The sequence below is a fragment of the Hyperoodon ampullatus genome, assembly GCF_949752795.1.
Source record: "Hyperoodon ampullatus genome assembly, chromosome: 2".
Lineage (NCBI taxonomy): Eukaryota > Metazoa > Chordata > Mammalia > Artiodactyla > Ziphiidae > Hyperoodon > Hyperoodon ampullatus.
In genome coordinates this window covers 83699280-83722740 of record NC_136915.1, presented here as the reverse complement: position 1 = coordinate 83722740, position 23461 = coordinate 83699280, and the positions used below count along the sequence as shown (strand labels likewise).

Below are 23461 nucleotides of genomic sequence, written 5' to 3'. Positions count from 1 at the left end.
TTTGCAGCCACAAAGTGCCCTAGAGTGGGAAGAGCTTATATCGTGCGGTTGCTATTGTTGTGTTTTGTTTTGCTTTAAATCATTTCCCTTGCCCCTGGAAAAAGTATTTGGAGCCTCTCTGAATGCACATTATAGCCTGAGGTGTCTCATCTGCCCATCCCTGGAGGGTTGGGTCCTCAGAACTTGTTTTCATTGGAATCTACCTTTCTGTGTTGGAGTGTCATGTAATAGAGTGAAAGTCCTGCTCATTTGCCCTGTGGCCCATCCCTTGGTCTGTCTGCTGTTGTGACAGCTTGGTTACTGGTGATATACCCTGGTGTTGACAGTGGCTTAAGTTGTCTTTGTCATGGGGCTGATGCATTGCCAGCACAAGCTGCGCAAGGTGGAAAAAGCCACTGGGGAAATGTCTTTCGAAGTGACTCAGCCCCTCCTTGTGGCAGTTAGTAGTTGCTCACTTATTTCTCCTGCTCTCCAAAAAAAAAAAAATAGGCCTAGCACAGCTTTTTAAAAGAAACCTAAATGCATTCCATTGGCATCTGGGGGCCATGGGGATCTGGTTTCAGCATCAGGGGAAGGACGTGCCTGACAGGGGCTGGATCCCAGTGCCCCCTTCACCACAGACCCCGGAGCTTGGATCCTGGCCGAGACCTTGTTTTTGTTGGAGAGTCGTGGGTGGGAAGCAGAAACGAGACTGGGATCCTAGGAAAATTCTGTTAGCGGGTCAGCACCTCCAGGACCGCAGAGAGATGGAGCTGTGCCAAACACTGGAAGGGATGCTGGTGAGTCGTCGGGGTGCGTGCACCACAACGGTCATCACACACCCACGCGTGAGAGGGCGGCAGTACGCGGAGGACCCTAACCTCTGTCGCTGCGTTTAAAGATGCCTTCAGAGACAGAGCTGAGGCCTTTTACCTGATGCGCATTTTGGACGTCCCCAGGGCAGCAGAGGAGACTCAGGCTGTCCTGGTGGGGGAGAGGAGGAGAGCAGTGCCTCCCGGGGTTGGACATCACTGCAGCATCTCTGTCCTCATCTGGATTTTCAGTGCATGTCCATAGCCCCGGGAGCTACTACTGGAATCTGGCTCTGGCCACGAGAATGTCATGGCCTATTTTTCTATCTTATGAAAGAGCTATGATCAGTCTTTTAGTTTGTATGGAGAACTCTCCCCAGTGTCCACTCTAATACGTGTGTGCTTTTACAAAAGCAGGTATACAGAGAGAACCAGCAAGCTAGAATCCTAGATTCTTTAATTGTAGTAAGATGGGATTTGAGGGACCAACGAGCCAATCTCCCACTCAGAATTCATCTACTCATTCCCCGCTCCCACCCCCACCCCCATGCCCAGCATGTGTATCAAGGGCCTACGGGTGCTGGGGAGACAGAGTGGAAGTTTTTGTCCTAAAGGAGCAATTCCATATCTGGCTGGAGAGATGGACATGCAGGAAGCTCTCTCCGAGGTACCACGTGGTGGTGCAAAGGCAGGGAGAATACACAGCACAATGCGAGGTGCTGGGCAGAGGTATTAACCCAGTTCTGGGTCAGGGAACTTCCCCGAGCAGGTAACACTGGGCAACTCCTAAAGGAGCCGTAGGTAGAAGAGGCCCTGGGGAGAAAAAGGGCATCACACACGGGACTTCAGGCTGAAGTTGAGGAGCAGAAGGAGATGAGATCAGAGAGGTGGTCGGCGCACAGATGGCACAGGGCGGCGGGGAGCCAGCACACAGTTTGGATGGGAGTGGGGGAGGGTTTGGGGTCGGTCCCTTGTGTGCAGGATGCGTTTGAGGAGCGTCACCAGCGTCTCCCCTCACTCATGCCAACGTCCTTGAAGCCTCCCGTCCGCTCTGCTTGTCCTTGCTCAGCTCACTCGTATTTTCCTCTCTCCACCTTCTCTTTAAGCCTGTTTTTAACACTCATAATAAGATCCTGTTTCCTACTCCACAGCAACAGTTCAGACCATCAGGCCCGATGCTTTTCCATCCCCGCCCCTGCCCCCACAAGCTACAGCTCTACCTGTGTCCGTATCCATGACCCTCTCTTCCTTCCTGCAGCCTCTGAGGATGAAATGTCCCTCTCCCTGACCAAGGCCAGCCCTGCCACCTGTGCCCATGACCATCCTCCTCCCCAAAGACTCCTCAGGCACCTTCAGGTTGTCCCTCTCTACCAGCACTTTCCTCTTAGCTTAGACATGCTTCAGTCTTCCCCATTCTAAAAATATTCATCATATCCATGTCTTCCTTCCTGGTCCCTGGCTTCCTCCATCCCCAAAGCTGGTTAACACAGTCTCTGCTTCCTCACTTCCCATTGGCCACTCAGTCCCCTTGACCTGATCAGCGACCTGTCCTCGCAAAGTCCTGTGGCTGCCATCCAATTCTGATGCTATTAGAACTCTCTGCTGCACTTGGCACTGTTGGCCATCCTTTCCTGGAAGTCTCCTCTCAACCTCTAGGACACTGAACTCTACTTGTTTCTCCTAGATCCTTCCTGACCCATCCTGCTGTGTTGTTATAGACTGAATGTTTATGTCCCCCCAAAATTCATGTTGAAATCCTAACCTCGAATGCGATGATGTTAGCAGGTAGGCCCTTTGGGAGGTGATTAGGTCATGAGGGTGGAGCCCTGGTGAATGGAATTAGTGCCTTATAAAGGGGATCCCAGAGAGCTCTCTTATCCCTTCCACCATGTGAGGACATGGCAAGAACATGGCCATCTATAAACTAGAAAGCAAGCTCTCAATAGACACTGAATCTGCCGGTGCCTTGATCTTAGACTTCCCAGCCTCCAGAAACTGTGAGAAATAAATGTTTGTTGTTTAAGCCACCCAGTTTATCGTATTTTTCTTATATGAGCTTAAATGGACTAAGACACCTGTCTTCAGCTTCTCTTTCTAGCCTGCCTCTTAAAAAAGCCAGTGTCTTCTAGCCCTCTTCTCATATTCCCTCTATAACCCATCTCTTAGGTGGCATTTGAGACAGCATACCCCCTCTACACTGAGGATTCTCAAGCCCTTCTCTATAGCACCTGGATCCCATGGCCTGGTGAGCCACTCCATCCGGATGGCCCACAGGTACCTCAGGCTCTACATCTTCTTCCATAAACTTGCTCCCTGCTCATGCTTCTGTACTGGAAGTTGATGGCTCAGTCATCTTCCAGGAGCTCCCGTGTCTTTTCCCCCTATTCATCTTCCATGTCTAATCAATTATAAGTCTTCATGATTTTACTCCTAAACTCTTCTCTCATCCACTCCTTCCTCCTGTCTCTCCCACCAGTACTGTACTACTTAGGGCCTCATTATCTATTACTGCTTAAAATTCTGCAGTAACTTCCTAACTGGTCATCTGGCCCTAAATCTTCATAGGAGGTCATTTCATTACCCTTCTTTTTGACATTTCTAGAGATGGGAGGTGTACTGTACCCTAAAGGCAATACATTCCCACGTTTGAAAACTCTAAATTGCTAGAAAGTTCCTCCTAGTATTGAGTCAAAATCTGTGCCTTGCAATGTCCACCTTATTCTTCAGTTAAATGGATATAATAACCCTTCAGATACATGTTTTTCCCCTCCATATTATGACCATGTCTATTTGAGGCCAAATTAGTTGGTATGTGTAGACACCTAGGAATAAGACAGGAGGGAGTCTGGATTCGTTTCTCTAGGGAGTTGAACCAAGAATACGTGACCTGCCATCTTGGGACGAGAACATCCCAAACCTTCATATATGTCAACACAGCCCTCATGTTCCCCAGATCCTTCCTGTAAACATGTCTCGTTCTTTATGTACTTTGGGAGACTTGGATTCTAGTTTTCAGGCAATCCTTTACTGCATAAGTCTGAGCAAGTCACGAAAATTCAGGGCCTTGGTCATGTTTTCTCTTGTGAGATATAAATATTCTTGCTACTTATTTAATTCCAGGGACATCATATGATTCATGAGATCTGAGTTGTGTTGTATTAGGTATCTTGTCCCTCTAAGTCCAGCTGCTGCTTCCCTGATCCTGTCCATGACATCTAGCATGGTGTTTGTGTGTTTTTTAAAAAAAAACTTGTTAGATGAGTTATGTGGGTGTCAAGAACTTTGAACACCTCTGGGAGAAATATATACCTTTAAAGTGGCATGTGTGTGAGGTGTACATTGGAAGCAGTGAAGTCAATGCTTGGCCAAAACCCATTTTGAAATGAGTCATTTAGTTTTACTGAAAACCTACTCCGTACTTAGCTCTGATATATAGTGCACTTTCTGAGACAGTTGTTAGTCATGTACTATTTTGCAAAAAGAGAATTTGGAAAGTCATTTATTCCACCCGCACACTGAAAGGCTTTCTGAATCTTTGGATTTTCCTCCACGTGTTTGGCATATCTTGTTTTTCCTTCCAATTACATCTCCTAGTGTCTTTCAATCACAATACATTTTGTTTATTCAGTAATGCCTCATGCATTTGAGGTGAAATAAGGAAAGGATAGATTGGGGTTTTGGGTGTTTTTTTTGTTTTTGGAAAGGATAGTATTCGAATTAAGTTGATTTTTATTTTCTGATATTCTTACTGAAGAGCAAATAGGGCATCCATTTTGGTGAACAGCTGTGTTCCAAGTCACTCATAACTTGAATTAAGATGTTGAATTAACAAGCTTGAATTACCAATGGTAAAGATTTCTGGCTTGGCTCTCTTTGTGTTCTGAACTTTGGTCGGCTGGTCTTCAAACCCTTATCCTGGGTCTGCCTTAGCCAGGGCAGTCTCTGTTTTTTCATTCGCCGTAGATGTTAACAAAACACTACTCTTACTGAATGGAATCTCACTGCCAGACGGAGCGATTAATATTTCACTTGCGTTGTCTTATTTAGCTTGTGTGTGTGAGAGAGAGAAGTGTTATCGGAAGTCACTTGAGGACATGGTTAAAGGAAGCAAAGCAGTTTAGAGGAGGTTTTCATCGGTCGAACGGGTACTTGGCTTTTATTTGAAGCCCTTCATTTCACTGACCCAATAAAGGATTAAGTGCAACCTGTGACCTTCAGCCTTCATCGTAAGTGTGGCACATCCAACTTCTCACTGGGAAGAATCAGAATACAGGGCTGCCTCATGGGGGTGATTTGGATGTCTGCTCCAGGAAGTCATCACCTACATTTGATCTAGAGGAGAGGGTACCCGCCATAGCTTTCAGCAGGGCAGGATGTTAACAAATGGCTTGTTGAAAATCTTATAGTGTTTCAGTTTATCTATTACCAGAGAAAGGTGAGACCCCCTTGGAGTTGAGCACTGAGTGAGCCCCTGGGTAATGCTTTGTCAAAAGGGTAAGAAACATGATGGACAAACCCACTGGGGCCAGGGGAGGCGGGGGAGGGGAGGAGAGCTTATGGTGTAATGAGTGCATTCAGCAAGTTCTTTCACATGTGAGTAACTTTTGTGAAGGAAAAATGCTATTCTTGGTGTTGGATGTGCTACATTCTGTCACACTTAGAATTCTTCCTGCAGTTTTCAGCCCGAAATCAGTCTCCTTCAGTGAAAAATAATTTTCAGTCCCTTGGTGTTTCATCAAAATAAAATTGAACTTCAAAAGCAATAGCTTCATGATCTAGCAGGATGGGAGGGTGTGGGGAAGATCTTGCCCAGAGAATGATTGTGGATGAAAGGCAACAGGAGTTTAACATCAAAGGGAGCTGTGGGTCCCAATCAGAATGATTCTAATGTAATTAGTTTGGAATGGAGGATTAAGTTACTGCTGCCTGCTTAGAGAGTACGCTGCTTTAAGGCTCCAGTCTGCACAAATTAAAATTAGTCTTTTTTCATTTACACATATGGAAAGCAGAATTTTAATGCGAATTTCACAGAACCTTGATAAGTGCGGAGTTCCACAGATATCCTCATCATGTTTCTTATTCATGGTTTCTGAGCCTCTTTTGATAAGCATTTGATAAGGTTTGATAATGAATAAAATGAAATCTCTTGGACTTGGGCTCTCTGGGGGGTTTGATGGCATTTTCCTATCTGTGCTAGTGTCTGACGGCCCCTGTGTCATCATTTGTCTGTGAAAAGGAAAATCACACAAAGTAAAAAAATGAAGCATCTTAATTTAACAGCAAATTGCAAATCAGTTTTTAATGGCACTGGAGTGAGAATCTGATGTAAAGTGTGATAAATTACTCAGGTTTAATTATAAAATGATTAAATGGCATCAAAACCCATCTGTAGAATCTTTGCTGAAGATGAGATTCTTTCTAGGATTTAGAAAAGAGAAATTTATATCTTCAAGGAACTTAAACGTTAGCATCAAATTAATTGAAGTGTTTCAGAATGCTGAAACTTATTGAGATTTTATGAAATCTCTTTGCTACTGAGTCCTTTCTCAGAAGGAGCCGAAGGCCCTCACTGACCTGAAATAAGATAAACACTGAGAACTTCAGCAAAACAACTTGTGATTTATTACTGTACATTCCCTTCAGATGTCTCGTCTCCTCAAAGAGGTTCTGTAGCCCATTTCAGGCCATGGAGTATTTCTTACTCATGTCTGCATCTCCCCTCAGGTCTAGCCTAGGAGGCCGAGTGGCACAGCAGGCACTTGGTAAGTCCTTGAGTTTAATCAAAGGCACACTGTTCCAGTGACTATCAAGCTCTTGATTTAAAACTGACTACCTGGGACTTCCCTGGTGGTCCAGTGGTTAAGCATCCTCCTTCCAATGCAGGGGACATGGGTTCAATCCCTGGTCGGGGAACTTAAGAACCCACACGCCGCAGGGCAACTAAGTCCAGCCACCGTAACCACTGAGCCTGTGTGCTCTGGAGCCCGTGAGCCACAACGAAAGATCCTGCGTGCCGCAACTGAGACCAGACGCAGCCAAAAATTAAAAAAAAAAACTAACTACCTTATTGTTTCTGCAGAACTTTGGCCAACAGGGTGAAGTACTGTGTGGGTTAGGAAGCTGCCTCCAAAGACTGCGTCACTGAGCTTTAATCTCAGGATTGAAAGGAGCAGGCTCAGAGGCAAGGGGCCCAAGTGAGACCAGAGGTCCCCATTTGTCAAGAGCCCAACACCTAACAGGCAGAGAGCCTCCGGGACAGCTCAGGGCCTTTCCCTGCTAGCCCACAGAGTACCTTGTGTGAATTAGAATTAGGCACCCTTTCCTCAAGACGCTCTATTGCCACCTGCCAGGCGGCTGTGGTATACAAATTTTCAATGGCTGTTTACGAAGGGCCCCTCCTTAGATATAATGTCTCTCTGTTGTACACATCCCGGAGCCAATGGCCAGGCCACTGTGTGGCCACACCCAACTGCGCTGGGCCAGGCTGAAATGCCCAACTGCCCATGCCACCATTTGCTTTTGTCTACCAGATATGAGATATAAAATTTGAATTTGACATTTTTTCTCTTTGGACTTTTAGTTACAAAATTAATTCTTTACTTAGGTAAAGACTTCGACTTTAATCACAGTTATTAGCATGAGAAACTATATTTGTCTAGCCTAGCACCCCAGTGGGAAAAGTTGGATTAGTAAATTCAAGCCTTTCTTCACTTATCTTTGGATTGTAATAAAATATTTTTAGGCAAGCCATAAAGCCAGCGAGTGTCAGTCAAAGGTGGCGCAGAACCCAATATACGAATAGTTTCATTTCAAGGCCTTAGGATTGCCACAAATGCCATCCCCTTTCATTCTATTCTACCTCAGATTAAAACAGTTGAAGGTTTGTACTAGAAATTGTTGGGCCTGAAACCGATGGAGAAGTGGATTTTTGTTTTTCAGCCTGTAGTCAGGGTTAAGAGTGGCAGAAGTAATTGGGATTTATTCATTCTGTGGCTTCGTGATCAGTTTATGCAGGTTTTCAACGGTAAAAATACCACTTGGATCTCTGAAAGCCCTTGATATACTTTGGAATTTGGTCATAAACTGGTCCACTGCTTAAAATTCAGCACAAGGCAGTGTTTCAAAGGGTCTGAGTTTCTGAAATCTCCAAAGAATCTCATTTTTGGACAGGTTTACTTGTAAGGCAACCCTAGATGCTAAGAGGCTTGGTGAGGCTTCAGAATACTCCTGTAATGGTGATCAAAAGTGTGCTTTTTCCAGGGTGGAGGAGCTCCACTTCTTCATGTGTTTACAGCATTCGTTAGGGTTCGAGATGGCACAGCTGTCACGTCATCACATGTCTTGCTGGAGTTCAGTGGATCTGAGATGAGGGGTCTTTCTGGACTCTGGCATTGCCCTGGCCACCTGGGGACAGTTCACAGTGGACTCAGAGGGGTTTCCCATCGGCTCATCAGAGGACATGGTCTTTGCTGAGAAATTAGACCAATTTTACATGCAGTCGGACTTACAATTTTGTTTGTGATCATAATTTCTGGATGAGATTTATGGAAAAACATGACCTGTGGAGTTGTTTGGTACAACCCGATGAGTGGCCTGGACTTTTGTGGACCTCTCCCTCAGTTGAGTAAAGCGGCCCAGGGCAGAAGAGAGCAGCTTTTGTTTGAGAGCCTGATAGGTTTCTCGGTGTTGTGGCCCGACACTCTGAACTAGGACAGAATAGCCCAGAAGCTTGCTCCCTCCCTCCCTCCCTCCCTCTTCACTCTCTCTGCTCCCCGCCCCCTCCCTTCCTCTTTTCATGCACACATTCCCATCCTCCTTTTTTTATTTCAAGCAAGTTAATTCCCAACCTTGGTCATAGAATGAATGACTAGAAAATCATCCCAACCTTAAAAATTCAACAAAAAAACATATTGATGACTAAGCCTCCAAGGCCCTGAAGGACACATCATCTCTGTACCAGGACGTCTCAGCCCTCGTGCAAAACACACAACTTTCTTACACTCTCATGCTGCCACTCTGTCCTGTGTGCTGTGGACGTGTGGCCGGCTGGAGTAACCACGTGCGCATGTTAGTACTGAGATGCATGCCGCCGAGGGAAAGTGCCTTCTTACAGGTGCTCAGCGTCACCCTGCACAGATGGAACCATTTAGTGCTACTCAAAACCCCAGCAAATACTGACTTGGAACTGAAATAAACAGAATAAACATACCTACGCCTAAGTAGAAATTTGTAGTTCCAACTTCTAGCTTTTTTTTATTCCATCAGAACTATTGATAAATTCTCAAAGACCAAATATCTCTAAAACCTTCTGATGGGTTGTATAATTCATTTTTTAAAAAAACTCTTTAGTGAAGTAACTTTCTATTTTTTAGCTAAGAAGCATCTTTAGAGTGTTCAAATTCTATGTTGTTCCACATGAGCACCTACTGTGTGCCAGGCACTGTGCCAGTTCCCTTTTTTTTTTTTTTTAATTCCAGGTGCATCAGGTCAGGTAGTCCTGTGAAGTGGGCGCTATTACTCCCAGGTACAGACAGACACAAGTTAAGAGAAGTCTAGAAAGGTGGTCAGGGTCACCTGTTCTTTCTTTTTTTTTCTTCCAGTTTTATTGAGGTATAACTGACATACAGAACTGTTAAATTTAAAGTGTACAGCATAACGATTTGACTTACATACGTCATGAAACGATGATCACAATAAGTTTAGTGAACATCCATCATCTCCTGTAGATAGAAAATTAGAGAAATAGAAAAAATATATTGTTTTCCTTGTGATGAGAACCCTAGGATTTACTCTCTTAACAACTTTCATATGTAACGTGCAGTAGAGTTAAGTATACTGATCATGTTGTACGTTACATCCCTAGGACTTATTTATCTTATAACTGGAAGTTTGTGCCTTTTGACTCCTTCATCCAATTCCCCCTACCCCACCTCTGGTAACCACAAATCTGATCTCTTTTTCTATGAGTTTGTTTGTTTTTGAAGTATAATTGACCTACAACACTATGTTAATTCCTGTCATGTAACATAGTGATTTGATACTTCTCTACATTCATAATGATTACCATAAGTTTGGTTACCATCTGTCACCATACAAAGATATTACATAATTATTGACTATGTTCCCCCACACTGTACATTTCATCCTCTGACTCATTTATTTTGCAGCTGGAAGTTTGTACCTCTTAATCTTCCTCACCTATTTCTCTCATCCCCCAACCCCACTCCCTTCTGGCAACTACCTGTTTGTTCTCTGTATCTGTGAGTCGGTTTCTGTTTTGTTATGTTTGTTCCTTGTTTTGTTTTTTAGATTCTACATATAAGTGAAATCATACAGTATTTGTCTTTTTCTGTCTGACTTATTTCACTTAGCATGATACCCCCTCTAGGTCCATCCATGTTGTGTCAAATGGCAAGATTTCATTTTTTTATGGCTGAGTAATATTCCATTGTGTATATATGCCAGATCTTTTTTATCCATTCATCTATTGATGGGCACTTAGGTTGCTTCCATATCTTGACTATTGTAAATAATACTGCTGTGAACATAGTGGTGCATATATTTTTTCTAATCAGTGTTTTTTTTTTCTTCAGATAAATACCCAGGAGTGGAATTGCTGGATCACATGGTAGTTCTATTTTAAATTTTTTGAGGAATCTCCATACTGTTTTCCACAGCATCTGCACTCATTTACATTTCCACCAACAGTGCATGAGGATTCCCTTTTCTTCACATCCTCACCAACACTTATTATTTGTTGTCTTTTTAATAATAGACATTCTGACAGGTGTGAGGTGATATCTCATTGTGGTTTTGAGTTGCATTTCCCTGATGATTTGTGATGTTGAGCATCTTTTCATGTACCTGTTGGCCATCTGTATGTCTCCTTCGGAAAAATGTTTATCTAGATCCTCTGCCCGTTTTTAAAGATCAGGTTGTTTGGTCTTTTGCTTTTGAGTTGTATGAGTTCTCTGTATATTTTGGATATTAACCCCTTATCAGGTATATCATTTGCAAATATCTTCTCTTCAGTAGGCAGCCTTTTCATTTTGTTGATGGTTTCCAACATTGTGCAAAGCCTTGTAGTTTGATGTAGTCCCATTTGTTTATTTTTGCTTTTGTTTCCCTTGCCTGAGGAGACATATCCAAAAATATGTTATGAAGACCAATGTCCAGGAATGTACTGCCTATGTTTTCTTCTAGAAGTTTTATGGTTTCAGGTCTCACATGTAAGTCTTTAATCCATTTGAGTTTATTTTTGTATGTGGCATGAGAAAGTAGTCCGGTTTGATTCTTTTGCATATAGCTGTCCAGTCTTCCCAACACCATTTACTGAAGAGGTTGTCTTTCCTCCATTGTCTATTCTTGCTTCTTGGTCATAGATTAATTGCCCACACAAGGGTAGGTTCATTTCTGGGCTCTCTATTCTGTTCCATTGACCTATGGCTCTGTTTTTTGTCACCTGTTCTTGACCAACCTCCAAACTCTTTCTTTTTCTCCCCACCCAGTGGCAAGGAAGCTGCCACACGGAGGGTGAAATGGCAAGCATGGTTCCAGTCAGTAAGTGTTTACTGGGTACCTGCTGCGTGCCAGCCACCAGGCTCTGGGAGCCCAAAGCAAGTAAGCCATGGCCTCTGCCCTCAAGGAGCTCATGCCTGGCAGACTGCATTGCCCCCACTGTGTAGAGTGTGTTAGTGGATTCCCTGCCCCCTTTGATAAAATCAGACTAACTCAGCGTGGTCTTCAAGGCCCTGCCTGCCTCGTCCAACTCCCCTCTGGCCTTTCCCCATCCCCCAGCCTGTGCTCCAGCTAGGCTGCACCGTGGCATCTACAGGTGGGTCACTGTCTCTGGACCACGAGAGAAGGCATGGAGGAGGGACGTAGGGGACTGTGTATCCATGAAGCTGTGGAAGGTCGTATGACCAGGGCCCTGTGTCAGTGTGCCTCAGAAAGGGAGCTCAGGGCCAGATGGAGAAGGACATCGCCTGCCTTTGGGTTTTATGTGTAGGATACTGTGAGCCCTTTGGAACAGGTGGACCCTTTAAATAAAGTCCAAAAAACTTGAGTGCCCCAAATCTGCTGACTCATGGACCCCACTCATGGACCCACTGCATAATGGCAGTACCCTTGCCCATCTCCTCCATCCATGAAGCCTCTGCCACTTATTTCTGGGGACCCACAAAGATGCCTCACATGGGCATCCACAGCCTTCTCGTGACCTGGGCCTCCTAGCAAATTCGGACCTGGATCCCTGTATGAGGTGTCAGTATATAGCAAGAGTGGTGCATCAGCTCACTGGGCTGCAAGGAATGTAATGTGTTCAAAGCTCAGGGATCTGGGAGGAGAGGGCGATGGGGGTCTGTGTCCCTTATGGGCCAGGTCTGAGCCCTGGGAGAGTGAAAACCAGACATAAGAAGCCGACCCAGTTTGGGGGAGGAGGGGCTAGAAGAGACTCTGGATCTCATGTCAGCCCCAGCTGGGGCACCCCTTGACTAAAGTCTCTGAGGATATGATGATCTGTGGCTTTGTAGGTGGTGGGTTGTAGCACTAGACATGGGGGTAGGGAAATTGTCAGGAGGCTATTGTGAAAGTTCAGGGAGAACAGGACATGAGAACCTCCACAGGGATTAGAATGGGCCTTGGTGAGAGGTATAATCAGGAATTTCTTGATCAGTGGAAGCCAATTCTGAGGGTTCTAGTTTGAGTAATGAGGGCGGTGGAGGTGCCAATGACTGGGAAAGGAGGAGAGCAGGCTTTGCAGGACAGATGAGTTCCGTTGATCCAGGTTGGCATCGGAGCTCTGACGTGGATTCTGGTAAATATCCCTATAACAGCAGCAACCCTAAAGGCTGGAGATGGGGATTTGGGCATCATCAGCACATTTCAGAAGACTCTGAACTGGCCTTGTGCCGCTAACCCCAGCCCCATCCAGTCCCTTCTGCTCACCGCAGCCAGATTGATCTGTCCGAAAGCATCTTTTTTTTTTGTACCTGTTGCCTTCCCGGGCAGAAGGTGTCAATGGCCCTCACCGTCTGGAGTGTGAAGGTCTAACCTTTCAGCCTACAGTGCCCCTCTGTCTGATCTGTCTGATCTCTGCCTTCCTGGGTCAGGACTTCTCTGGTCACAAGTGACAGGAGTCCAGCACAAACTAACTGAGGTATCGGGAGTTTGCCAGTTAACATCATCAGCTAGGGTTAGGGCTGTGTGTGCCACTGGGACCTGTCCATCTCCTGCTCCTCTTCCCTTTGCACAGTGATTTCATTCTCTCAGCCCAGTCTGGTCAACATAAGGTGAAGCAACCTCCATTCTTCCAGTCTCATGACGTCTTCACGAGCAGGTAGGGTGTCCTTCACTCAGTTCCCTTAGAAAGATCCCAGGAAGAAATTTGGTTAGGCCAGCTTGGGTCAGGGACTTAGCCAGGCCAGCCAGCAATGTCCAGGGAGGTAGGTTTGAACCACATACTTAGAGAAAAGATGGAGCTCCCCTGGGGAGAGAAAAGGGGTGCTTGGGGTGTTAGGGGGAGAGGCTCCGCCTGCTCTAGCCCTCTCCTCCCAAACAGCACCTTTATCTGACCAGGCCCAGCTGCTTTTAGCTCAAATGCCCAAAGCCCCTTACTGTTCTCAAGTTTTATCCTCAAGGGCCAACCCTGATACCCCGTCTTCTCCTTCCTACCCCCCACCCCCACCCCATATGGGGCCTTTTTGACATGGGAAAACCAAAGGATAAAGAGGTGGCATAACTTGCCCAGGCTAAGGAGCTGTAGGGGCAGGGATGAGATCCCAGCATTCTGTCTCCAGAGCTCAGGGATGTGTTAAACTATTCCCTGTGTGGGCTTCTAGGAGAATGTGCCCTCCTGAGGGTAGGGACCCAGGCTGTCATCACCCGCCAGCAGCCTGAGGGTTGGCAAACTGCTTGGTCACCATTGTTGTTGGCCCCAAGGTGGTGCCTCCGCAGTCTTTTCCTTTCCATCCACAGCTCCCAGCCCGGGGATGTGGTCTTTCCTGGTGATTTGCACAATTTAAAATTCTGTGGGAACTGGGAAGCTTTCCTTCTATGCAGGGAGAGAATAAAATATTAGTTATAATGCAGATGCCATCTTTTCCTAATCCTCTCAATGGTCTCCCACAGCGGCTCTGGGGCTTTCCCACCGATGGTGGTGAGCACGCATCCCTCATCCCCCGGACTTAGGAACACAAACCTCCGGAGAGTCTGGGTCCCATTGTTGTGCCTGATTTGAAATGCAGGATCGCACATCACACAGCCGTTGCAAGAGGAGACCCTGAGCTCCATTCCTCCCTGGGCTAGAAAAGCTTTTTCTTCCTCAGAGAACTGTTGAAATGTGGGTTTCCTTGTTAATCGAGGTTCCCAGCACGTCGGTGGAGCTGGCTCTGTGCCTCCAGAATGTGTTTTCCAACCATCTCCTGGGCTCCAGCTATTCCAGCCTGTCAAGACCAGACTTGCCTGCGGTGTGGGGCTCCAGAGATGTTCATTCCAGATTAGAGTGATTTTCAGAGGCGGCCTCAGCAAGCTAGGACTGGTCCTGGCCATGTAACCAGACCAGAGGGCCTGGGGCAGGTGGACAGCGAGGCTTCTGAAGAGGATTGAGGTAGCCAGTGGGCACTTAAACAAGTACCAGGCTGCTTTCCTTAACTGCTTTCCTCCCAAATACTGACCCACCCACCATGCCTATGCATCAGACCTTAAACACCTCAAATGTAAACTGTTCATTTTATTTAACCGGGTGAGTAGCGTTCTGATGTAGGCCTATAAAAACAGTTAACAGTTCGCGCTGTCTGTGTGCCACGGTATGTCATAAGCGCTTTACGGATATTGATCCACTTCATCCCCATTAACCTGTCGTCGTATGTTATTATCCCCATTTTGCAGACCAGGAGCTCTACAGAGAGGTAAAGTCACTTGCCCAGAGCCACACAGCTGGTGAGTGGCACAGTGGCCTATGGATGGAGGGGGCAGGCTGGCCTGAGCTTTTAAACACTGTGCTATAACATCCGTTGACATCAGGGTTATGAAAATGCTGGCAGTAGGAAAGTAGTAGCTAGGCTCAGATTTCCATGAAAAGCAGCAATGATAGTAATTTATGAATTTTCTGGCTAAACTTCAATTCGGTTGGACAGTTGTGGACCTCATCCATCCCCTCATTTGCTATAGTTATCCGTTTACCCACCTCTCGTCTCAGACCCCAGAGCCAATGACTAGGACCGGAAGAAGTTTTAGAAGTGGAGCCATGTGAGTGGGTAACCCTGACACAGTAGTTACTAAGCCCCGCCTCCATCCCTCCCTCCCTTTCTTTTTTTTTTTTTTTTTTTTTTTTTTTGCGGTACGCGGGCCTCTCACTGCTGTGGCCTCTCCCGTTGCGGAGCACAGGCTCCGGCAGCGCAGGCTCAGCGGCCGTGGCTCACGGGCCCAGCCACTCTGTGGCATGTGGGATCTTCCCGGACCGGGGCCCGAACCCGTGTCCCCTGCATCAGCAGGGGGACTCTCAACCACTGCACCACCAGAGAAGTCCCCTCCCTCCCTTTCTTCTTTTCTTTCCTGCTCAAGGTATACTTATTACTTAATTTACGTACATAGCACATTTTCTTACACCTCCTCCCCTCCCCCTCCCCCCACCAAAAAAAGGACTGCTCTCAAATCTCTGATGGATAAGACTCAGGCAAGACTTGGAGTAGAAGGTACGTGTCCAGCCTGCATCCTTCTCTTATGGTGGCTGTGGGTGGATTTGGTCCCTGGAATGAACCTGGCAAGACTTGTGGCAGAATGTTCTTGATCCAAAGCCTAGCAGCTTCCCTTCCTCCGGAGGTTGTGCCCCAGCTGCCGTGTGTGGTGGAGCTCAGGATGGCCAGGGCCCGTGCTGGTGCAGTGAAACCCTATTCCATCTCTGGCCTCCCCTCGCTGCCACCTCCTCCCTTCAAGATAAGAGGCTCGAGAAACAAAGAATCAGACTTATCTTCCAGGAATGAAGTTCAAATTTAGGGGCAAATAGTTAGAGAATTTGAGCTTGAAGAAAACGGTCATTAGTAACATTTATAACATTTGTTTGAGAGATCGATTATTTGTAATTATTTTCTTGCTTTCTCTGGCAGTTGAAGAACATAAGGTCCAAAGGTCAGTGAATACTGCACTTCCATTCAGTGTAAGCTACTTTCTTATATGGTCACCCCTCACCAACCACGGGGTTGACAGCCCATCAAAGTACCTACCTACAGCGGCAAAATCAGAGTCAGCAAGGTCAAGATGTCATAAAATAGGCACCTGGGAAAAATAAAAGTTGCGTTAATATATGTGATTAAAACAATGAGTGAAAGTTCTAGAAGGCATCCTCTCCCAAATAACCACTATTTAATCATGAGAGTGACCACACGTGGGTGACTTCTGAATTGCCTCTTCAGTTGTTTGGGAGACATTGCCCACATCATCTGTAGTCGCAGAAGCTCCCAGCGGCCCCCTCGGCTCCTTTTAATGCAGTAGAACCAGCCCTCACTGGCTTGAAATGAAGAGCCCTTTGCAATTCTTGCTCTCTCTGGCTCTGGCTCCCTCCCTTCCTCCCACCCCTCCCCCTCCACCCCCTCCCTCTTCCTCTCCCTCCCTTTCCCTTCTCCTCTTCCCCATTTAAAATACAAGTCTGGACAACTGTGTAACCCCCTAACTTTTCACAAATTATACAAGAGCTTAAGGGCATATTTTCTGAAGTCTGGTCTTCTGTCCCAGATTATGTGAGAGGGTCAGTCTTACGGATCTTTTCTCTCTTCTCTGGGTACTTCCCTAGAGTGCCCAGCTCCCGAGTCTGCAGGGGGAGAGAACAGTAACTGTGGACTTTCCTCTAAGGAGTTAGGACAGAAGTAACGAGAACTGACTTTTTATTTTTGGTAACAAGTGCAAAACAATATTATCTCAAAACCTGAAGTAACAGATTGTCCCATATAAAATGCTACAGAAGACCTTTGATGTTTATGAGATGCTGAAAAAGAGAGAGGGTGTGGAGGATGGGACGTGGCCTGGGTGTTGGCTATCAGGGAGCGAGGAGAGTACGGGGATAGCTTTCGGGGTCTGGGCGAACACAGTTTCAGTGGAGGGTTACACAGAGGATAGGACCTGCTGGTTGCTGCATTTTCAGAGCTCAGACCAAGAAGAAGTGGACCCAGGACTCGGCCCAAGGGATTTAGGCTAGGTGTACAGACTGTCAGGGTGGCTAAAGAGAGGCCAGGGTCACAGTATCGGTTAGGATTTAGCTCAGCTGCCAGTGACAGGAACATCCAAAATAACAGGCTTAAAAAAGCTAGAAGATCACATGGAAGACCTGGAGGCCGGCAGTCCAGGGCTGGGGTGTTGGCCTCACCGTTGTGAGGGACCTGGGCTCGTTCAGGCCTTCTGCTCCCCTATTCCTATGGTTTGGCCTCTTCCTCATTATCCAGGATGGTTTTGCAGCTCCGGCCATCACATCTCAGCTTGGAAGTCCCACCAACATGGCAGTTTACCCTGCCTTGGCCAAAACTTAGCCATGTGGCCACATCTCCCTATAAGAGAGAAAGACTGAGGAATGTCAGTCATCCATTAGCTGTGTGGCAACCCACCCGGTTAAACCAGGGCTTCAAATAATTTGAGAGGAAACAGGAGACCCTCCATAACTAAGAAAAGTCCTAGACATTGGGTTATTTGTTCATTCAGTGAGTACGGAGTAACCCTTGTGTTCAGGCATTGCCCGAAGGCAGCAGGGAAGAAGGCAGATGGGCTTCTGGTCTCGGGAAGCTTATTACCTAGCAGGAGGCAAGACAGACAATAAACAGTGAGCAAATGCGGCCTGGTTGACAATCTACATTCTGTACTCAAGTCTTCCCAGCGCGCTGTCCTCAGATGTACCTGTACATAATTAATGATCGAAGCCGACAGTATCAAACATCAGTGCTAATGCCTGCGGGCGCTGTGGGCAGCCAACATCAGTATCTCTTTGATAGGAATTCAGCTCATCCGTCAAACACTCGGGAGGGGGGGTCCTGCACTGTGAGAAGAGTGGTGGGGAAGAGCTGGAGGGAGAAGTAAATAATTAGTAAGTCAGAGCCCCACCTTGAAAACAGCCCGGGAGTCATTCTGCGGCCAGTGCCCTCGTGGGCTGAGGATAAGAATCCAGCTGTAAAATCCCAGGTCTTTTTCTTCTTCTTGAGTGGAGGAGGTTTGGGGGGCTCTTTCCTTGCTAAGGTGCAGGGCAGTGTGATGAGGATAGTTTTGTGATTCCTACAGGCCTTTGAGGCCAAGCTGGGGAAGTTGAGAAAACCCAGGGACACAGCCTTTTCCTGCTCATATGACCTTCAGCCACAGTCCCTGAGCCTGGTTTTGCTGGGAACCAGGCAGGTGTCCAAGTTCAGTTCACATGTTGTAAGTGGGCGTGGGTTCTAAATTAAACCCGGAACAAGTGTGACCCACCCAGAACTCCTGTCCCGGCCGCTGTGCAGTGACCTAGATTCAGTGATTCTCAAACTACTTGAGGTGAAGAGCCAGTTCTTTGTTTTGACTTAAGTTTCCTTTTCCAATCTGTCATAAAAAATGAAATATCAGAAAAATGAAATTAAAATCACATACAAAATACAAACTCAGACTTCTGTTAGTAGATTCAAGAGACATTACTCTGTCCAATTTTCTAAACGTTTCTAAAGGCAAACTCGATCCTGAACTGGAGTTTGCCGGAAGCAAAGAATTCAGAGCCATCACGACAGCCCAGGGACTGCACTTGGGGCAGCACTGTCCTGCAGGCCTGCGACCATGGGCCGGCTGGGACTCTGTCTTTCCCAGCTCTGTGTTAGGACGGCTCTGAAGGAGAATGAGGAAGCTCTCTGGGTGGCCTGGCACATCTCTCCCTGGCGCCCCCTACCGTGCTCCCCATGTTTTCAGCTGCTACCCGAGTAGACTGATCAAAGGAACGGCTTGGCTGATTCTCCTATCATAGTCCCCGAGTGCAGGTGAAAATTTTACTACACGCTTTCTGCAGCCAGAGAAATGAAAGTTCACAGCTAATTGTAATCATTATCCAGGTTCCTCTACCTGACCAGGGCTTTGGGCATATGCTGGTTTGATTAGCAAAGCAGCCGACCGCAAGGCCGGCGTCTCCAGCCGGCTGGCCTGGGCTCGCGGCCCCAGCAGGCTGGGAGATCACTGGTGACCCTGTGTTGCAGTTCTCCAAGGAGAGGCACGTCATGGACAGGACCCCGGAGAGGCTGAAGAAGGAGCTGGAAGAGGAGCTGCTGCTGAGCAGCGAGGACTTGCGCAGCCACGCCTGGTACCACGGCCGCATCCCCCGACAGGTACCCGCCCCCGCGCAGGGTCACACGCCCGAGGCTACCAGGAGCGAGCCCCGGTTCAGCCAGAGCGCACTACTACAGGGTGGCCTGTGGTGACTTAACGTAGGCCCGTCTCTAAGGAGACCTTGGGAAGAGCTAAGGTCAGGAATCCAAAGTACGTTTCCCCGTGGCGGCCGGTGAGTGGATGAAGGGAGAGCAGCTGTTCTGTGGTTCTGTAAACAAGACGCAGGCGGGAGGCAGCAGCGCAGGCTGGTACCTAAGGGAATATGAGGCTGGGCTGTGGTTCAGATAATTGAACTCTTGGCCGGCTGCCTGCAGCCTCATACCCTGTGGAGCCTGCTTCCTTCTCAAGGCAGTGGTTTAATTTCAGGTGAAGAGGGGGTATCATCAGGGCGGGTGACCCATAGCAACAGGGCCGCCTTTGCCCTAGTGGGGCCGGCACTTATTCACTCTCCATCCCTCCCCTCCCCGGCCCCTGGCCCGGGGGTGGGAAAGAAGAGGAATATACCAGCGACCACAGACTCATGGCCAGAATGGACTTTGTGTGATTGTCCTTTGGGTCATAGCCATGAATGATATTTTTGTATTTAATAGTATAGAATAAGTGCAGAATTGAGGTATAGAGTTTCCCTTGGGTTTTTATTGTAACCTGATCTGACCAGTCACGCAGGACAACGTGACAGGAAAGGGGTGGCTGAGGGTGAGGGAAAGGCATCATGTTGTGAACGTTTTTTTTTAATGTAGCAGCTTTCTCAGCACCGTCAAAGAAATAATCCTGATTCTAACTTTGTTTTTTTTCTTCTTTTAGTGTAAAATCGATTGTAGAAAATAGAGTAAAAAGAAGAAAATTAAACTCTTACCTGTAATTCTCCCTTCTGGAGATAACCACTATGAACATTTCGATATAAATCCTGCCAGACTTTTCCAAATCAAGTATGAGCTCATGCTGCATATAACTTTGCAGCCCACTTTCTTCCCTTAATGCTATTTCCTAGGAATTTTCTCCTGCTCTGAAATGTTCTTCTACACCAGTCTCCATTGTCTGTGTCCACTGTATGCTTTCTCCATTCTGTACGGGGCACTCTCCCCAACATCCTTGAAGATAACTACTGTGTTCATGACTATAATTATTTCCTCAGGCTCAATTCCAAGAAATGGAATTTCTGGGTGAAAACATTTTTAAGGCTAAGATGCAATTTTAAGGTAACCATGGTAGCATACTATTCTAAGCTAGCTGATCAAATGTTGGCATGTCCTAGAAAATTTATCAAAGTTTATAAATCTGATGTCTGTCACCACCATCATTCTCCTGATCGTGATCATAAAATTTGTTTCCCATTTGCCATGAGTGTAAATTTTCAGCTATACATCACTCCCGATTGTATAACTAAAGACTGTGACAATAATAATGATAGTTATAGCCAACACTTCAGTCCTTTAAACCTTTATAGCTATTCTGTAGGTGATATTATCCCCGTTTTACAGATGATGTAAACTGAGTGTAACTTGTCCATGTAACTTGTCACACAGACGAGCCAGAATGCAAACCCAGGCAGATTAGCTACAGGAACAACCATACTACAACACAGTATAAATTCTCCTTTTATTATAAACATCAGCATCATTATAGCTAATGATTTTTTTAGCACCTGCTGTGTTCCAGGCACTGTACTAGTGCTTTGCATATAGTATGTATGCAGGTATATAATCTTCCCAATAACTATGTGAGATGAGAGACCCGGCCCTCTTTGTTCCAGGCCCTCCAGAGTAATTGGTGTGCCCAGAACCACACTCAAGGGCCGATTCCACAGTGCCTGGACTCCACCTGCATGTGGACCCTCCTCCCCGTCGACCAGGCCTGGAGAGGGGTGTCTTAGGAGAGGGCTCTGAGGGTGACTCGTAGATGACAAAAAACACCCTCCTCCAATTGTTGGGGGAAGGGGGAGAATCAGACCCACCAGACACAAATTTTCTTATTTATTTTCCATCACTTCATATCCTTCAGGTCTGCATAAATATCATCTTGTCGTGATACCCTCCTAACCACAGTATTTAAGAGGACAGCCCTCATCCCAATTTACTTCTTCCTTAACTTTACAACATCTGACATACCGTACCTGTTGCTTGTTTGTTCTCACTAAAATAGAAGCTGTCCACTAAAAACAGAAGCTCTGAGGCAGCGGGGACTCTCGTCGGCTTCATTCACTGCTGTAAATGCAGTGCCTACAATAGTACTTGGCACATAGTAGGTGATCAGCAAATAGCTCTTAAATGAATGAGTGGGTCTTCTAAGAATTTGGCATTTGACAAAGAGCCGACTGAGGAAGAAGAGACATAATAGCATTGTCCTCTGTTGGCCCAAAGGAGTGGGGAGCAGCGCAGCTAAGCTTGCCTTGCCTACTCCTCACTCACCGTTTTGTCCCAAAGGTGTCAGAAAACCTCGTGCAGCGAGATGGTGACTTCCTGGTTCGTGATTCTCTGTCCAGCCCTGGAAACTTTGTCCTGACCTGCCAGTGGAAGAACCTCCCTCAGCACTTCAAGATCCGCCGGACGGTCCTGCGGCTCAGTGAGGCCTACAGCCGAGTGCAGTACCAGTTTGAGATGGAGAGCTTCGACTCCATCCCCGGCCTGGTGCGCTGCTATGTGGGCAACCGGCGGCCCATCTCCCAGCAGAGCGGAGCCATCATCTTCCAGCCCATCAACAGGACGGTGCCCCTGCGGTGCCTGGAGGAGCACTACGGCACCTCCCCCGGCCGGGCCCAGGAGGGCAGCCTCGTCGAGGGAAGGCCGGACGTGGCCAAGAGGCTGAGCCTCACCATGGGCAGCCCCCAGGCCCGAGAACCGAGCTTGCCCAGGGGCAACCTCCTCAGGTGGGTCAGGGCCTCCTGGGTCGGTGTTGGGAGCGTGGGGGACCCTCTGGCCTGGACCAGGCTTAGCTAGGCAGGCGTGCTCCCCCAGGAGCAGAAGAACCATGAACGACGTTAAGAAGAATGTCAAGTGTCGTTGGAATAACTGTCACGAGGCAGTGCGTGATTAGTTCCCAATTGAGTTGGTGCCAAAAATGAATGATGCAGTTGCTGAGGAAGGGGACGGCTGAGTGGGAGAGACCTCCCAGCGAAGGAGGTAAGGATTCCGGCTAGTCTGAAGGCTAGGGAAAATGTGGATAGATGCTGCAAAGGGAAGCGTATTCCCAGGGAGGGAGGGGGCTCAGCCTGAGCATAAGAGTAGAGTTAGAGAAGGGGCGAGTGTCGCTTGGAGTGAGGAAACTGGTGGAGCTGGAACACAGGGTCCGTGCAGGGGGCTGGCAGGGGGAGGTTTAGGGAGGTGACTGACCCCCACCAGATCGGGGAGGCCTTAATGCCAGGCTAGGGGATTGGAGGAGCCTCAGAGACTCAATGTGGGGAACGGGATGTCCTAAGAATTGGACGGGATGGTGCTGTGCGAGAGGAGTGAGGAAGGGGAGGGCAGGGATAGCAGCTAGTGAGCCGCGGAGGGTCAGGCTGTGCGGGTGGGGTAGGGTGAGGGTCAGGAGACTCAGAACCAGCCTTCCCCAGGCTCTCCTGCATGAGGGGAAGATGGAGAAGGCCAAGTCAGATACCGCGGGAGGGACCGGAGGGCGTGGACTTCAGAGGAAAAACCAGTTGTTCCATCTGAGATGCGACTGTGGGCTTGCTGAGGGCCAGTGTTCAGCGACAGTTCCTGGGTTCAGGAGGGAAGTTAGGCCTGGAGGCTTAGATGAGGGCTTGGTCCAAAGGGAGAGGGTGGTTGACTAGGTCAGAACAGACGAGATTCCTAAGACAGGAGACGTCAAGAGCCCGGGGGCTGCAGTCTGACCCTCAGGGGATCTCGGGGAGAAGAGTTCAGAGAGGTGGAGGCCGAGCTGAGGTGCCCCACTGTCGACTATGAGTGGCGTGCCCTGTGTTAATACAGGACCTGTCTCTCATGGAGAGAGGAGGCCTTGTGCCTATTATTTAACTGCCAGGAAAGGAAAGCAGGCAAGAGGCAGGCATGGTAGGGTCCCAGCCCCTCAGTTACATGGGTCCCCTTCTCCGGCTCCCTGGCGTCCAAGCTTGCGCAACATATTTTATTCCACTCGCTGGTTTTCTTTCTGGGCCAGGAGGAAATGTCATAAACTGTAATCTCTAGACTGCAAAAATTCAGAAGCAAAATACAGGACTCTGTGAGTAATACGAATGACGGCTGTGTGCTACTAGGAAGCTCTGGTAGATGTTCGTCAGCGTCTGGCGGTGGACCCTGCTGCCTGCCCTCAAACGCTGGTCCACCCCTGACCTGGTCAACCCTGGACGAGCTACTTACCTGCTCTGGGCCTCAGTTTCTTGGAAAGGTGGGGCTTTTGAG

At 47.6% G+C, this 23461-nt stretch overlaps 1 protein-coding gene across 3 annotated transcripts in view; it reads left to right on the top strand.

Annotated features, from left to right (window-relative positions):
• BCAR3 (BCAR3 adaptor protein, NSP family member) overlaps positions 1 to 23461 on the top strand; it is a gene marked incomplete at both ends in the record, with an annotated part of 57408 nt that overhangs the window by 9328 nt on the left and 24619 nt on the right. For 2 of the 3 annotated variants that reach the window (XM_079696315.1, XM_079696313.1), the window contains 2 exons: positions 18977 to 19105; positions 21530 to 21972. In XM_079696315.1, the coding sequence (XP_079552441.1) occupies positions 18998 to 19105; positions 21530 to 21972 (551 nt within the window). The remainder of the gene's footprint in view (positions 1 to 18976; positions 19106 to 21529; positions 21973 to 23461) is intronic. The other variant, XM_079696314.1, reaches the window with a different exon arrangement.